This window comes from Chelonoidis abingdonii, chromosome 1 (genome assembly GCF_003597395.2).
Source record: "Chelonoidis abingdonii isolate Lonesome George chromosome 1, CheloAbing_2.0, whole genome shotgun sequence".
Taxonomy (NCBI): Eukaryota; Metazoa; Chordata; order Testudines; family Testudinidae; genus Chelonoidis; species Chelonoidis abingdonii.
The window spans coordinates 228,690,691-228,706,997 of NC_133769.1; the positions used below are offsets into that span (position 1 = coordinate 228,690,691).

At 39.7% G+C, this 16,307-nt stretch overlaps 1 protein-coding gene across 3 annotated transcripts in view; it reads left to right on the forward strand.

Moving 5' to 3' along the window:
• The window catches only part of SH3KBP1 (SH3 domain containing kinase binding protein 1), a 333,403-nt gene that overhangs the window by 219,294 nt on the left and 97,802 nt on the right, over window positions 1-16,307 (forward strand). Inside the window, exon 1 of one of the 3 annotated variants that reach the window (XM_032777992.2) lies at window positions 5,867-5,943. The exons of the other annotated variants lie outside the window; for them this stretch is intronic. Coding sequence (XP_032633883.1) covers window positions 5,932-5,943 — 12 coding nt within the window. The 5' untranslated portion in view covers window positions 5,867-5,931. Of the gene's footprint in view, window positions 1-5,866; window positions 5,944-16,307 lie in introns of those variants that run through there. 3 annotated transcript variants of the gene reach the window in all.

The window sequence follows — 16,307 nt, forward strand, 5'->3', positions numbered from 1 at the left end:
TGCTGCCGCAAGCACGGCAGGCAGGCTGCCTTCGGCAGCTTGCCTGCGGGAGGTCCCCGGTCCCGCAGATTCAGCGGCACGCCTGCAGGAGGTCCGCCGAAGCCTCGGGACCAGCAGACCCTCCGCAGACCGGCAGAGCGCCCCCCATGGCTTGCCGCCCCAAGCACACACTTGGCGTGCTGGTGCCTGGAGCCGTCCCTGTTTATAATTACTATATACACATTCACCTGTGAATGATGCACATATGGACCTTAACCAGAACTGTAGAGGTATTCAATATTCAATTATCCACATCTGATTCAAATGGCTTGGAATTGACAAACTGCAGTGCTCTGCAAATACCATATGATTAGGCTTGGGAGAATTCTATTTTTATCAGTGAATATTGGTAAACTTTGATTTCCATGCACACCCAAACCAACAAAAAAGTATTTCAATCAATGATAATTGAAATGTAGAGATAGGTAAAGTAAAAAAACAAACAAACATGCTGCTTGAGAACTTTTTATTTAAGGATGTTTAATTTGCATATTTTGACGTGGTATTGACGGTTTTAATGGTTATAAAGCTTTTTTTATTTCAGTCTCTACGGTCACTAAATAATTGTCTGACACCCCATCCCGCAATGTTCCACCACTGATAAAATTTAAAAATATAAGCTTAAAAATAAATTTTGATATTATCCTTCAAAATTATATTTAAAAAATTTAATTCTGCCAAGCGTACATACGATAGTTTTCTGTAAAGATACAGACATTTTTGGTAAATGGGCTCTGTATAAAATAGGATATAGACCTGTTCACCTTTTAGTCACTCATCTAATATGGTCAAATTTGAAGTGTCCATCTGGTAGATATTAAATGGCTTTTGTGAAATAAGAGGAGGTCTTAGTCCACTTTTTACTGGGCAGGAAGTATCATTATCCCTATTTTGCAGATGGGGAACCGAAAAGTGATTTGTCTAAGGTCAGACAGGAGGTCTGCAACATAGCCAGGAATTTAATCCAAAATCCTTAGAGTCTTAGACTGGTGTCTTAATTACAAGACCATCCTTCTTCTGTATTCACATTTTCCTTAACAAATATTTTAATGGGATGTGATTACATCATATTTGCAGTTAGAATACTTTATTTCCTGTATTTAGTAACTTCTCAGGCTGCAACTAGGAAATGCTTGCATAACACTTACCATACGCACCCAACATTTAACAGCTAAAGCAGTGGTTCTCGGGAGGCCTTCTGGAGGGGGGCGGGGGAGGAGACATCAACTCATCTAGATAGTTGCCTGGTTTTACAAGAGGCTGCATAAAAAGCACCAGTGAAGTCACTACAAACTAAAATTTCATACAGACAATGACTGGTTTATACTCCTCTGTATACAACACACTGAAATGTAAGTACAATATATATATATATTAAAATTAATTTATTTTATAATTATATGGTAAAAATGGGAAACTAAGCAATTTTTTCAATGATAGGGTGCTGTGACACTTTTATATTTTTTGTCTGATTTTGTAAGCAAGTAGTTTTTAAGTGAGGTGAAACTTGGGCATACACAAGACAAATCAGAAAGGGGTACAGAAAATTAGAAAGGTTGAGAGCCACTGAGCTTAGAGAGCCACTCAATCAAATAGAGTCTAAAAGTGGCACAAAATAATCAATAAAAGATTACCTCACTCACCTTGTCTTCCTCCCTCCTCTTCCATCTCCACTCCCATCTTTCTCAAGAGCTCATGCTGGCCGTTGGGAGGAAGAGGAACTCCATTTTTGCTTATTATGGAGGGAGGGAATACCAGTTGTTCCTGTTTCTTTATTCTTCCGTGTAATAGAGGGTAACTGAACAGCAGTATAGGAGTTGCTGAGTTTGCTCAGTGCTCCCTGTGCTGCACAATATATTAGGTAGATGGTCCTGTGACTGACATTCTTGTGCATTTCTTCTTGAGATCCAACTAAACTGAGTGGATCACTAATCCATCACCTATGCAGTAAGAGCTGCCTGTAGGACCATAAAGAGCAATGTATAGAGAATCGCTGTTTTAAAGAACTTATACGTTTTGGTTGGCAGGAAGGCAGCTTTGGTTTTTAGTTCCTTTAAAACTTTGTATTTATTAAGTTTCTTCTTAAACACCATTATTTCTGATAGTTCACCCTGATCATCTCAAATGGGGAGTGTCTCCACTCATCTCTTTTGTGAAGACAGAAGGAAAGGGAGAATTCACTTCACATAAGTTGCTCTTTACCCCTTTGTCACCCTTCTCCACGCTGCACTTTTCCAGGTATGACATTAGACTTAAAAGCAGTTACAGAGTTGAACGCTAAAAATAGTTAGAACTAAAGCTCAAAATAAGGGATATGAGAACAATAGTAGCATATAGTATTTTGTAGCCTAGAAACATGATTCTGTAGCCACTCCATGCATGAAACGCCCACATCATGAGGTCCCTTGCTTTTGTACCTCTGTAGCTCTTCTGACACCAAACCACTCATTCTGGTCCATTTCTTTACCATTCCTTACCTCCTCATCTCTAATCTACCATGAGATAATTCTTTGAATATAAAACTTCCATTTTAAGTGATGAACATTATCCATTGGTGCTTCAGTGGTGAAGTATTAACAATGTAGGATTAATTTTTTTTTGCAAAAATATCATTTGGAAATTATGAACAGTACTTTGAAATTGTAAAGTGCAACACAAAATTCTCAAGAATATTATTTATCCTTTTTAGTATAAACAATTTGCAGCAATAAAAGCTAATTAATGACACCAGATCTTCATGAGATAGGTAAAACACAGCTAGCTCTCAGATGAAGGACAGTTTAGATCTATACCTTTTACTAGGATTCTGAAACCATAATCTCATACAGGAAAACAGGTACAAAGAGAATGGAGCAGGAAATGGAAAATTGAGTTTAATAGAGAGAAACAAATTTGATAACCTAGACTGGCACTGAGTCTCTGCTGAATCGCTATTGAAGAGTGATGCATCAGTGAGCAGTGTCTCTTCTCATCTTCCATATTCTTTCCCCCTTCCCCAAACATACCTGTGATATCATGATTTCACTCTTTGGATTGTAAAATGTTCAAGCTACTCTCTGATAAATGGGAATAACCCAGCTGTCAGTGAAATGGCTTTGCCCTGGGTTTTAACAGAGAACATGTAGGTGTATCAGTGGCATTTTTAAAAAATGAGTCTACCACATAACAGTGCTCTGTCACTGAAGATCATTATTTTTAAAAACTGTTATTGCAGTATAGACTACATAAATATAGGATGTTTTAACATTGCCTATACCACCGTGCTTTGCACATACATCACATAACAAAGTGAAGGAAAGCGTTGTCCAATGAAGGAAATGCAGTTATAATATACATAATGACCACAGTTGATTTTAGATTCCTTTTGCTTACTTAAATTACTTAAAAACTGCATAGAGATCTACTGGTGAAAAGACTATATAACAGCTAGTGATGTCAGTAGCAATACTATGGAGAGTCTGGTTTTGATTCCTGGTTGGGAGCCATGGACTTCTGCTCTGGTGGTGTACCCTGAAAAACAAAATCTATGAAATCTCAAAATATTTCGGCCTGGAAAACAAAAAAGTAGAACCATTTGGGGATGGATCGCTTCCAAGAAACCACCATGCTTTATTTAGGCAAAAATGAAGCTGATTTCCATATTGCTGAGTTTCAGAGATTTTCTGTGGGGACATGAACTAATGTGATAGTGAATTTCTAGAAAGGAGCAGCTGCTCTGCTTCTCTCCATTCCCCAGCGGTTTCAACTCCAGTACAATGAACATGCTTTGATAAATACCAGGGCTCCTTGGTATGTATCTAAAATGTAGAATGAGTTTACTTTCTATCTGATGAGCTCCCAGATAACTGGCTGACAGTGTGATGCAACACATGTAAAATAGCAGCAAAACCTACTTTAAATAAATCCTGATCACTAATATCGTGATCATAAGCAAAACTGGTTCCTGAGACTTTGTCTACATCAAAGAAACAATTGTATTTTTTTTCCTAACAAGATCCTAAGGTGGTTTACCTGACAATTGCAGGTAAGGATGAACTGTTACAACTTTGTAAAATCCTCCATTTGAAACTCAGTGCTTTCAAAGGCTTGTTTTGGCACTTGTGGCAGTTCATAGACCATATTGTGAAATTTCTAGGATGTAGATTTACTTGAAATGAGTTTTTCTTTTCTGCTTCTATTTTGTTTGCTTTTGTTTGAGAATTTAACCTCAATGCTGGTGATCCTTAATTATACGTTGGAACTTTTGTTTGGGAGAGAGGGGGTTGGTAGCCTTTTTAAAGCTCAGGAAGGTTTTAATGAGCAGACATTTGATACTATTTGCCTACATGAACATGGGAAGTTAAGATAGCAAATAGCTTGGCACAAATAATAAAATAACAAATCTAATTCAGCATTGATGTTGCATATGTAACCATATTCATTAGGTATTAAGATTTCTGATTAAATAATTGTTTCATGTTACATAAAGCAAACTGAACTGCATCAAGCAACTGGAATGACAGTTTGTACAGTCATAATTTTCTATCAATTTGAATTAATCAATTGATTTTTTTCTGAATCTGTATATTTGGCTTTTTTTTAAAAAATATCTTTAGCAGAGGATTTTAAAAAATACAATTGATTGTGTTTTATATAATCAAAATGTGTTTTAGGCTTTTTAAAAAAAGAACCCCAACTTTATATTCTGTAAAACTGAAAAGGATATATTTCATTATGACTTTAAAAGAATTTGTTCAGTGGAAGTTTGAAATTAACATCTTCTTCAGGAAGTGGTTTTGATGACTCAGGTTGCATACTGCCATCTGAGCCATTACTAAACCTGTTCCACAGTGTGGTGCTAGGGTGGTTACTGTGCTTATAGAGATGCTGTCAAAGAGTCAGAGGGTTTGTCTCCCACATGAGAGGTAAAACCAATCTTGTGATCATTTCTGGTCGTTAAAAAATACTGTGGCGCATTTCCCAGCAGTAGGTACGTCTGGTTGGCTGTCCTGACTAGATAATTTATGATCTTCTTTCAAAATTCCTGTTCTTATTTGTTAAGATATTTTGCTTCATGTCCTTATGCCTAAATTTTGTTGTATTGGTATTGATGGTGCTATTAGAATGGCTGCTACATTTTACCATCAGAGAGAGTTGATTTTTAATACTAGATGTATAGAACATGTAAGTCTGTTTATATATACACATGTGTATTTGGGATTTTGTAGAATGTTCTGAAGCTTGGTCAACACAGTGCATAGCTCAAATAAAAGTGAGAGAGGTATGGCCTCCTCTGATTTATTCTTCTGTATCCATATTATCATTTTCCATTTCCAGTCATTCTTATATATTTGCATGAATGTCTTTATAGGGGACATGGAAGTGTTAAGATTTTATACTTTGTTGTGGAAGAGAGGATTCATGGTGATATTGCAGCTTTTAGAAAAAGTAATAAATCACATGGAATTTTAGCTCCTAGTTTTTGAATTGGTGAAAATTGGGTAGTTGGATTGTGACAAAGACCAAAATAATTTTTCAGTTGAATTATATGATTTATGTGTTCAAAGATTTTCTGTCTGAGCTGTTTACAATTTTTTTTTTTTTTTTTTTTGCATATTACTGCTTATGTTGCCTTTTCTGGCTATCATATACATGAAGCCAGTGAAGCTGAGTTTTCTGTCTGGAAAGGCAAAAACCTCTACCCCAAAGTAAGTAAAACTACGAAAAGTTCCAGGCTTCCTGTGATATAAACAAATGCAAGCTTTGTTTTCCTCAAAGCTCAGAGAGCCCTAAATGTGACTCAGTTTTAGGCTTGGTCTTTTAGACTTTAAGTTTTGCTATTACAAGGAAGTAGGAAAACTCCAATTCTCTTCTTGGACACTTTTAACTGTAGAAAGGCAGCTTTACGTCACCATGGGAGAGGAGGTATTTCTTTTTAAACAAGCTTTTTTTTTGTTGTTTATAACCATCTTATACTATATTGTAACTTATACTTTGCAGAGCACTGATGTTTGGTAGGAGGGCTCTTTGGTTCTTTTCATAGTGGACAAAAATTGTATATATGAAAATAAACTATTTTGTATTAGTCAGGATCTTGAGCAGAAGTCCAGCTCTGTTAAAGAGGAACATATTAAAATAAGGGATTACTATGTGAAGACATAGTCTGTCCTGGAACTGTTTTGTTGTAATTTTTTCCCCTTCGGTCAGTTTGGCCATTAAACTTACACACATGTTTTCAATTTTTATACTACTTGTTTTCCAGTCTTTTACTCTAAAGATAATGTAACTTGGCAGTTCACATAAGCAGTAACTGTTACACCATCTCTCTAGGATGTGTAGCCATTTCAAGTATTTGCTTACTAAAAATCCAGTTTTTTTCTCCAAAATAATTTAGTATGATTAAAGTTCCTCTTCCTTCGTAGAAAAAGAAAGAGCGTCCTAGTATTTCATTTTCTCTGAGGTGACGTTTGGAGTTTGCTCTATGAATGGGAAAAACTAAAATTAGTAATTTCTTGATGTTGTCGCACCTTTTTTCACCAAAGTAATGAAATCTAAACAGCAATCATTACTTCATGTAATTGCAAGGAGAATTTGTGTCAATTGGTAGTGCATCTGATGAAATTATCTAGCACATTTAAAGGAGAAACACTAAATACATGATTTGATATTTTGTTTGGGTTTTTTTACAAATAGTTTTTGTGTGCTTATTTGGAAGATAAAGATCTCTAAATTCATGCATTTAAAAGCAGAAGTCTGTGAGTTCATGAAATGAAGCTACAAGGTTCCTTTAATAGACTTTTAAGCTTACAATATGCCATGTGTCTCTCCTTTTCCTGCCTTAAAAAAAAAAAAAAAAAGGGCCGGGGGGGGGGGGGGGGGGAGAACAGGGCTATATAATAGCCAGACAGTCTACAGGATGAAATGTCTGTAGTCTGATTTAACTGTTTGTTGACAAAATAAATTTAACAAGACTTTGACACAAAAGTACTTGCTTTTTAAAAAATATCGTAAAATACAAGCTTACAGATGAGAGCTACTAAGCACTTTGTAAAAATCCCTTAAAAATTATTGGGGGAGAGAGGAATGGGACTGTAAAATGCTGCCCTGAGGAAGGCCTTCGAGCAATGCTGCTCAATTGGCAATTCCTAGATCTGTAGAGACTGCTGCCTGCTGTGTTCTGGCTGTTCTGATACTTACCGCACTCCGGCCACCCAAACAGATATCTGCAAAGCTTCATACACAGAGCTGACTTTTCCCTTTAAAGCTGTCTCTCTGCGAAAGGTGCTTGCTGTAGAGGAAAACTAAGATCACACGATCCTGGTCATTTTCCATTTGTATTCCACACTCCAGAGCTCCATGCAGAACGAAACAGATAAGTTCCAGTCAGTTTCCTTGTTCATGCTGTGCCAAAGAACTTTATCCTTGAAAGGGCTGGTAAGGGAAATGGACGAGATTGCTAATCAATTTTCCCTTGCAGTTCTCGTTATATTATTTGCTACTAATACTTTGCTGCCCGGTAAAGAATTTTTTTAATACAAAAACCTCCAAAGAAAAGAACTTTAAGGTATAAAACTAAGCAGGATGGACAAAAGGGCAGAAAAAGATGGTAAAAGGTCACAGAACAGGGAAAAAGGATGGAGGAAGAAGGAACAAAAAGAAGAAGAAAAATGTCACATAAAGTAAGAAGGAAACAAAATGGAGGGTGGTGGAAATTCCTTTATTGTGCTGATTACAGTAAAACTTACTTTCCAAATGTTCAATCTTACCAGCTTTCTTGGTTGTTGGATTTCGGGGGTTTTGGGGATGGGGCGATTGTGTTTGCCAGAGGGTTGAATATGTCTGAAGGGCATTCCACAGGTCCTCCTTTCAGGCAGGTGTGGGGGAGGGGAAGGTGTTTGTGATTGGATCCAAGGCAGTAGTAACTGTCCATCACTGTTGCAGAAGGGACTATGAGTTAGGATAGTGGAACAGTTTCTTTATCAGTTAACTTTTGAGAATATTATCGAACTGTTTTTTTCAGTCCTGGCATTATAACTTTACTACAGAAGAACTAAGTATTCTCATTTTCATTACCATGATCAAGAAAAATCTGTAATATTACTATCTTTTGTCACTGGCTATAACTTACCATAAGCATAAAAAGAAAGGAACACAGGGAAGACAAAAGAAATGCAACAGAAGATGGCAAAAGGCAATGTTATCTGGTGGATTACCAGAGCATAGAACCGGGAGTCAGGAAAAATGAGGTTTATTCCTGCTTCTGTCCCGAGTTGCTCTATTGCATCTATAAAATGGGGATGTTTCTCTACCTCACAGGACTGTCATGTGAATAAAAACCATTAGTGACTGTGAATTGCTCTGATACTGTGGTGACTAGGGCTATGTAAGTACCTTTACAGATAGGCACTTCTATCTGCAAACCTGTGAGGTATCAAGAAGCTCCTGATGCAAAGAAAGAGCACACCACTATTGGGGTGGGGAGGGGGACATGGGCATGGCATTGGAAAAAATGTATTATGTCTCCACTGAGGGAAAGAATACAGATTGTTTTTAAAAATATGAAAATGCTGCTTGTACCAGATGATGCAGAAGAAAAGGAAAATAAATGGGTGGCAGGATAGACATAGAATAAATGCCATTTTACAAAATGTTACACAGAAAATATAGTATAATAAGAGAAAATGTTGTAGGTTGTGTGACAATTCTGAATTGTTTGTTGTGCAGACTAGCCATAATTATTCTTTTATCAGTGAACATAACTTTGTTGGTACAGTGAATGAACCAAGAGATCATAGCTATCTTTAAGCAGCATCATCCCTTGTTCCTTTCTGGGTTGCACACATTATTGACGCTGGAATGGTGGGCAAGGAGCCACAACAGCAAAGACTCTGAACCTGCTTGATTCCTAACAGCTGCAGAAACAGGCTTAGAACTGTGTAACAGCCCATTGGTTGCTAATTGCTACAAAAGGGGAGGTTTCATAAAAGCAGTTTTCTGTGCTGGATGGTGCAATCTGGAGCATGCTAGTTGCTGACAGTGTTTCTCATGAGAAAGCACAGAAGGATTTCCACCACGATATGTAGATTGACTATAGAATCCTCCTCAAATGACAGAAAACTGATTCTGAACTGTTTTTTTAAACTGCAGCCCACAAATGGTGAAATTTCTGAGTGATACTAGGAGAAATGATCTCTTCATTTGCACAAGCCATAGTCAGTAGAAGTTATGATTAAAAATAAATAAAGGGAGGAAGGAGAGTGAACGATGTCTGCTACAAGAATATTTACCTTACTTTTCATCAATGTTCTTGCCAGAAATCTCACCTTCCATTGTGAATCTCCAGTTGAGAGAGAAAGCAAGCGACTGTATTCACTCAAATATTGTTCACATACCTCATTTAGCTGTTATTTTTTGTTTCTTTGAGATAAGGCATTTAGGAGCATGGTGCATAGATTCAGTTCTGCGTTTGTTCTTTTTATTTCATTTGCTAAGCTTTTTACTCATCTGTGATTCCAATATGCCTTGCTCCATTTGTTTACGTAATTTCTACTTAGCTAAACTGTTGCCTTTTGCTTTCTGGGTCTTTAGTGTATGCTCACATTGCATTTTCAGGCTTTTTCTCTGCAACCACAAGAGCTAGAAACATTTTTTTTTTTTTAATGGAAGCTGAGTGATCACTCAGCTCCTGGATTTGGGTCTTTAAGTAAAATATCAAATATTGTAAAAAGAACAGAAGTATTTGTAGCACCTTAGAGACTAACAAATTTATTTGAGCTTAAGCTTTCATGGGCTACAGTCCACTTCATCGGATGTAGCCCACGAAAGCTTATGCTCAAATAAATTTGTTAGTCTCTAAGGTGCCACAAGTACGCCTGTTCTTTTTGCGGATACAGACTAACACGGCTGCTACTCTGAAACCTATCGAGTATTGTGAGACTAACAATAAAATCATGAGAGTTGGCAACACTGTTATGTTATTCCCCTCCCCGCCCCACAGAGCACTGCTAGTACTTCGCTTTCACACTGTAGCTCACCAGGAGCACACAATGGAACAGTGCAGTGTGGGAGAGTTACATAAAGGAAGGAACAAAAGATGACTCTTGCACTGTCAAAATACCAGTACGTTTTAAGTTGTATGTTAAGTGCAGTAGTGGTAGGTAAAATGCATGTGCTGTTTACTTTTCATATACTGTAAATAACAATCAATGACTGTCTGCGTACACAGAATACTACAGGATGTTATATGTGTGCATTTAAAATTATAGGAAAAAATGGAATGATACTGGATTACCTGACAGTCTGTAATCATGCCATTGAGTGTGTTATAAAGCATGCTCACAACAGAGTAGAACGAAGGCTGAACATGCAATCTGAATTCAGGCATTTCCTACCTTTTTAATGCTTCTGTGAAACCACACATTATTACTAGTTTAAATTACTGTATTTGTAAATAACATAGTAAAGTGGCTAATAGGTAATTAATCTCATGGAACTAGCCAAGGTTTTCTTTCAGTAAACAAATGGACAAATACATATTTGAACTCTTGCTTCTAAAAGTGCTGATGTCTGTCTACACCTTCTATTTTATTTTAAAGGAACTCTTCGGTTGTTGTTGTAAATCTTCATTTAGCAACAGCAAATAAAAATATGAAAAAATAATAAATACAGAACTGTCAAGCTGCCTGCATAGTAGACCAACTTAGCCATATTATATTTTTGTACCGTCTCCCATTTTCATTGTTTGTCATCATTTGTAGGATTGTCTACAAGCGATTGGTGCTGGGCTTGTAATTTTTGTCTTTAAAGTGTCATGTACACATAGCACTATATAAATAACTCTTCTTCCACCCCGATAAGCGCTTTTTATTATTCATCTTAACGTGTTATTTTAAAGTGTCTTTTCAAGTACCTTTTGACATCACTGAAATCTCTCTCTTTATCCAGCTAGCTCAAGAGTGATTTTCACATGAAGCATCAATAACCCTTGTGATAAAGTTCCTCCTCTACCTTGGTGGGTCCTGTGTTTATTGGCAGATTTGCTCACCTCAGTGATCTTTCCCACAGTCTGGGTCAACTCCTCCTGTGTCTGATCAGGAGCTGGGAGGTTTGGGGGGAATCTGGGCCCGCCCTCTACTCCGCGGTCTCCAGGCCTGGCCCCTGTGGATTGAGCTTTCTATAGTGCCTCCTGTAACAGTGACATGACAAGATACAAACTCCCTGGGTCTACTTCCCCATGGTTCTCCTCCAAACCTATCTTTATCCTACCACAGGACCTTCCTCGTCGGGCTGATATGGCTGTCCTCGCTTATCCTCGCCAGCAGCACAGCACTCTCCTCTCAGCTCCTATGCAACCTATCTATGCTCCCAGCTCCTCACACACACTACTTTCTCTCTTCTGGCTCCCTCTGGACTGACTGGAGTGAGCTCCTTTTTAAACCCAGGTAGGCCCTGATTAGCCTGCCTTGTCCTGCGGTATTTTAATCCAGGCCTGTCTGCCCTTCATTGTTTCCGCCAGCGTCCTGATTCTCTAGGCCAGCCGCTGCTCTGGTCACTCAGGGAACAGAAACAACTATCTGTCGCACCGTGACCAGTGATATTTGCTCTCTCCAGACCCTGCACCCCCGGGCCCCGTGGACTTTTATTGGGCCCCTGCCCCCGTGGCACCCAATCGGCCGCCCTTCACCCCTTTCACCTTGCAAGCCGGCTGCACACATGGCGCCGGTTCTGTTCTCAGACCGCGCCACCGGAATCTTGTCCACTCCGTGCTCCAACCTTCACTACCTCGCCACTCAGTGCAACAGCGTCCACCTCGTCAATGGCGGGACTCCTGCCACCTCTACAGGCGTGAGAAGCCCAGTGGGTCCAGCTTCGTATTCTGCCCTGTCCCGCGGTCCACTGGGGGATGTCAGCTTGCGGCTCCTCTCCATAGGTCGTGAGCACGGGCGTGTACTTGGCGCGGTTCACCCACTGTCCCAACACCTGCCCTTTCTGTTGGGCAAGAAGGAGACTTAGCGCACATTCTTTACGAGTGCCGCCAGGGTGCAACCCCTGTCCGGCTCCTCCTGACATATGCTTCTTGCGTGTCTTCTGGTAGCAACTTTTCCCCTTCACACTTTATCTGACGCACTTCCCATCCGTGCCCCACAAAAGTCGCGGCGATTCTTCTCAACCTCCTCATTGCCCTGGCAAACAGCCATCTACAGCACCGGGGAGAGGAGGTTGGCTGATGGATTTCTTGTCGACTGTGGGCCTTTTCCGTCTCCTGTCCGTCATGCATCCGGCGGAGTTCTCTGTGGCGGCGTCCACTGGCTCCCTTGACGCCCTTTCGAAGGAACAGTGGGCGTTGTCTGGGGTTCTCTGCTCGTGTCCCCATGGCGTTCCCATTCGTAGGCCCTGTGACCTCAACTTCCCGCTCTGCTTTTTTTTCGTTAGTTGATCCCCCGGATTACTTGGTCGTTCTAGCCCTGTGGATCCTCCCCTTAGGCTGGGGGGAGGTCCTTTAGAAGTGGGCGGGCTTTGCCCGCCCACCCTTGGGATGCCAATAGGACCAGACTCCTGCACCCCACTGGCCTGGGTCTGTCACATATAGTAACACATCCTCTAACATTAGGATGGGAAGGGCAGGCTTCCCCCTCCCTTGGTAACATACATTCTGTCCTCACCTCGTGCCATCATCCCCACTTTTTCAACCATGTTTTTTCTTTTCTTTAGGCAATTTTTAGGCTATTTACAGTGATGCAGAAATATGAATTGAGATCCCTAGGGGGTGCTTTCTCTTAGTTATCTGAACAATTTGGAGATAGGGCTCTCCAGCTGTATCCAATAAACACTCCCCTCTGTAATTAAGTGGAGTAATCTCCTTAGAACTTTTTACAAATTTGCCCATCTCATACACAGACATGATAAAAAAAATACCAGACTCCTGTACCCCACTGGTTTGGGTCTGTCACACCCTTTTCTTAAAAACTTCAAGAGATAAAGCAATTTTGAAAAAGAACTTTTAATCTTTGAAAGCACATCTGCCTATTCATTCAGTATTCAGAGCACTGGCTATTAGCCTTAAGTGTGTTTATACAGTTTATCTGATGAAAGACAGCAGTTTATCTTTTTTCACTGAAAGAGAAAACAATGCTTAGATGTGACCCTGATGAACAAACAACTGACACTGCCCAGAAGTGGAAAACCCCAACAAAATCCTGCTTTATTCTAAAAGCCACCTAATCTGGAGCTCTCTGCACTGCTTATTATTTTTTGCTTTTCTGCTCACTTGTCTGCTTGAATTCAGGTGTGAAAAGCATCTGTGTGTGTCAAATACGGGAAGTATAAGTTGCTCTGACATCCAGCACTTTATTTCTACGGCACTGAATGGACTGAAGGTGATCTGATATGATTACAACCTGTTTAACACAATTTTAAATGAGACTTGTAGATCTGTGATAGTTTCTCTAGTTGTGGAATAATCTAGTTGGAATTTATTTTCAACTGCTTATAGTAGTCTCCGAAAATAACTTCTAGCCTGAAATTTTTCATGTGTTTCAATTTCAAAGTTGAATTTTAATTACATTAAAATAATTCTGGTTGTGCGTATCTTGACATTTATAGATATTTTGTTTCCTACATGCTTATATTTTAAAATTGTTTAAATATTATGCTGAATTTAGTCTTTAGTGAAGTTAAGGAGATTTGACATGCTTGAAGAAATTTGGTTTAGAACTAACAAAAATACTATTGCTTAAAATATCATTCTGTAATGTGGTTGCTAGTATGCAGTTTGTGTATGTAATCCTGGTGGTTGAGAAGTTTTGCTCAATTACTTCAGTATGGCTAAGATTTCATCCTAAAAGGCTTTTCATATTTGTGAATTTATTAAATTTCCCCAGAGAAGGAAGTACAAGATATTAGTGTTCCATTTATTTGCCATGCAATCTGAAAACAGTGTTTTTAACCTAGCAGAGAAATGATGTAGCAAAGTAACAGTAATTCGTAACCTGCATACAGTTGTTATGTTTATACAGCTCCTAATTTGATGCAAGAACAAACAGCAATTTAACAGGAAAATTCAATGCAATTTATTGGATTGTGTGGTATTGGAATATTTTCAGATTCTTCAATTGCAGATAATTTGGTTTGCTTGCCTGCAAAGGGATGGCGACATGTAGTTCAAAAATATTTGTGATTGGTTTTCACTCTGCACTGGGTGAAATATCTTTCTAGAAATTAAAAAGTAAAATTTCTTCAAGTATGTGTGAGAGTAGATCTCACTGTAAGTTCATGCAAGATTTTTTTTTTTTTTATATAGTAGTGTCCATCTGGGCCACACATGCATTCTGTGCCTCCTCATGCTCCCATGGTAGGGCATAAAGAATGACACAGCTACAGTCCTCCCTCAATACCTTATTACCACCCATGGCCACAAGGCAGAGCCTGGCAAGTGTCTAAGCCACTAGTTCTTAGTTTTAGCTAAACTGTCTCAAAAATCTTCTACAAACCTTCATTGCTCTTCTCATTCTTCCACATATGACCACTGTAATCTATATCTACTCATCTGGATGGTTAGACACCTCCTGGATGGACTCCCCATTACAGGGCTACTTAACATGACAGACTCAAAACCCAAGGGCTTCAAGACCTTTCTATCCTGTGATAGATTAACTCCCCTAAAAGATGGGCACAGCAAATGTCTCTTCTGTTTAAGAGAGTCATATATACTGAGTAGATGTTCAGTGTGCCTATCATTCTCTGCTAGGACATGTAAAATGTCTTGAAACTCCATCTCCAGGAGCAATCCATGAAAGTCTCATCAGACCCTGAGGAGATGGGCTCCAGAGTTCTGCTAGCAGTTAGATTGCTGGATGAGGCCAGTTTATCTAGCAGACAAGCAGTGCTGAACACTGGCACTGAGAAAAGACCTGGCACTAGCTCCGATGTCCCAGATGCTGAAGCTGACCCTGGTATCATCAACACTGAAGCCAGCACCAATGACTCTGATACCGAAGTTTGGCACTGAGAGGGGGTGCTCACAACACAGAAGCTGAGAGTCCAGGCAGAGGTCAGTGTCCTCCCATAAGGACAGACCACGTAAAGCCTCTAGAGATAAAACCATCAAGCCTCATGTGGCATCAAGGACTAGTGATAATGAGCAGCCCACAACACAGAGACAGACTCCTCTGGTACCAATACTGGCTCCAGTGATGTACTTCCCATTGTCAATGCCTACATCCCTGGGAGATCAATACTGGTACCAATACAGAACCCAGTAGTGAGATCACCATGTGCATTGATGATGCCCCTAAAGGAGGTGTATTCCTCCACACCATCACCAAGGCAAATGTTGTTCTCATCTTCGAACAGAGAATCCTCTCCTCTGAGGTTAGGTGGACACTGAAGAAAGACCTGCATCTTTCCCTACAGGGCTCAGCCACCAGTGTCTCATAAGGACTGGCCACTGATCTGGCCAATACCAAACAGGTAAGCCACATTCCTGTTGTAAGTCACTATAGGCCTATTTGGAGAACTGTGGTCCACTATCTCAGGTATAGAGAAGCCCGGTCTCCACCAAACTCCTCACCTTCATCTTTGGCCAGATCACCTATGTCAGAGCACGAGGAAGAAGCAGATTTAGGGACAGAGCAACAACAGCATCTCACCATCAAAGAAACCAAAGGAACTCTTTGTCATTGAATGAAGCAGTGTCCTCAGCATTGGTACTGGCGCCAGAGGATTTTGTCTTTCGAGGAGATCCTTGAGGATTGCTGAGACTCTGGAGATAGAGATCTCTGTTAGATCAGAAATCCTGCACGCTGTTTGACATCTTGTCAGTTTCTGGTCCAGCCAAGATCACCCTCCCCAAGGACATACTTGAAGGCTTGATCTACTTGTGAGAAAAATGTTCTTCTCTGCTTCCTTACAACTATGCATGGCTAAGTGCCAGGTCTTACCGGCCAAGTGTGACCTTTCTAAACTGGGAGAAAGCAAAGGCTTTCCTCTTGAAGCTCCTGCATGACAACAAGGAAGAGCCCAGAAACATAATTAAGCCTATGACATCCTTACAGAAACATAATTGGTGGCTAAGACATCCTTACAGGTGATAATCAACAGTGCTTCTCTTGCTATAACCACAAGAGCATTCAGAGTGATGTTTCCACCATGGCGGAGTTGAGCAGAGGTGCAGGTGGAGGAAGCCATTCAGATAAACAGGGGAGACAACTATATAGAAAGTCAGGAATTTAAATCCACTCTTCTGAGAAACTTTTCCTTCCTATTTTAAGGACTTTTTTTTTTAAATGTGA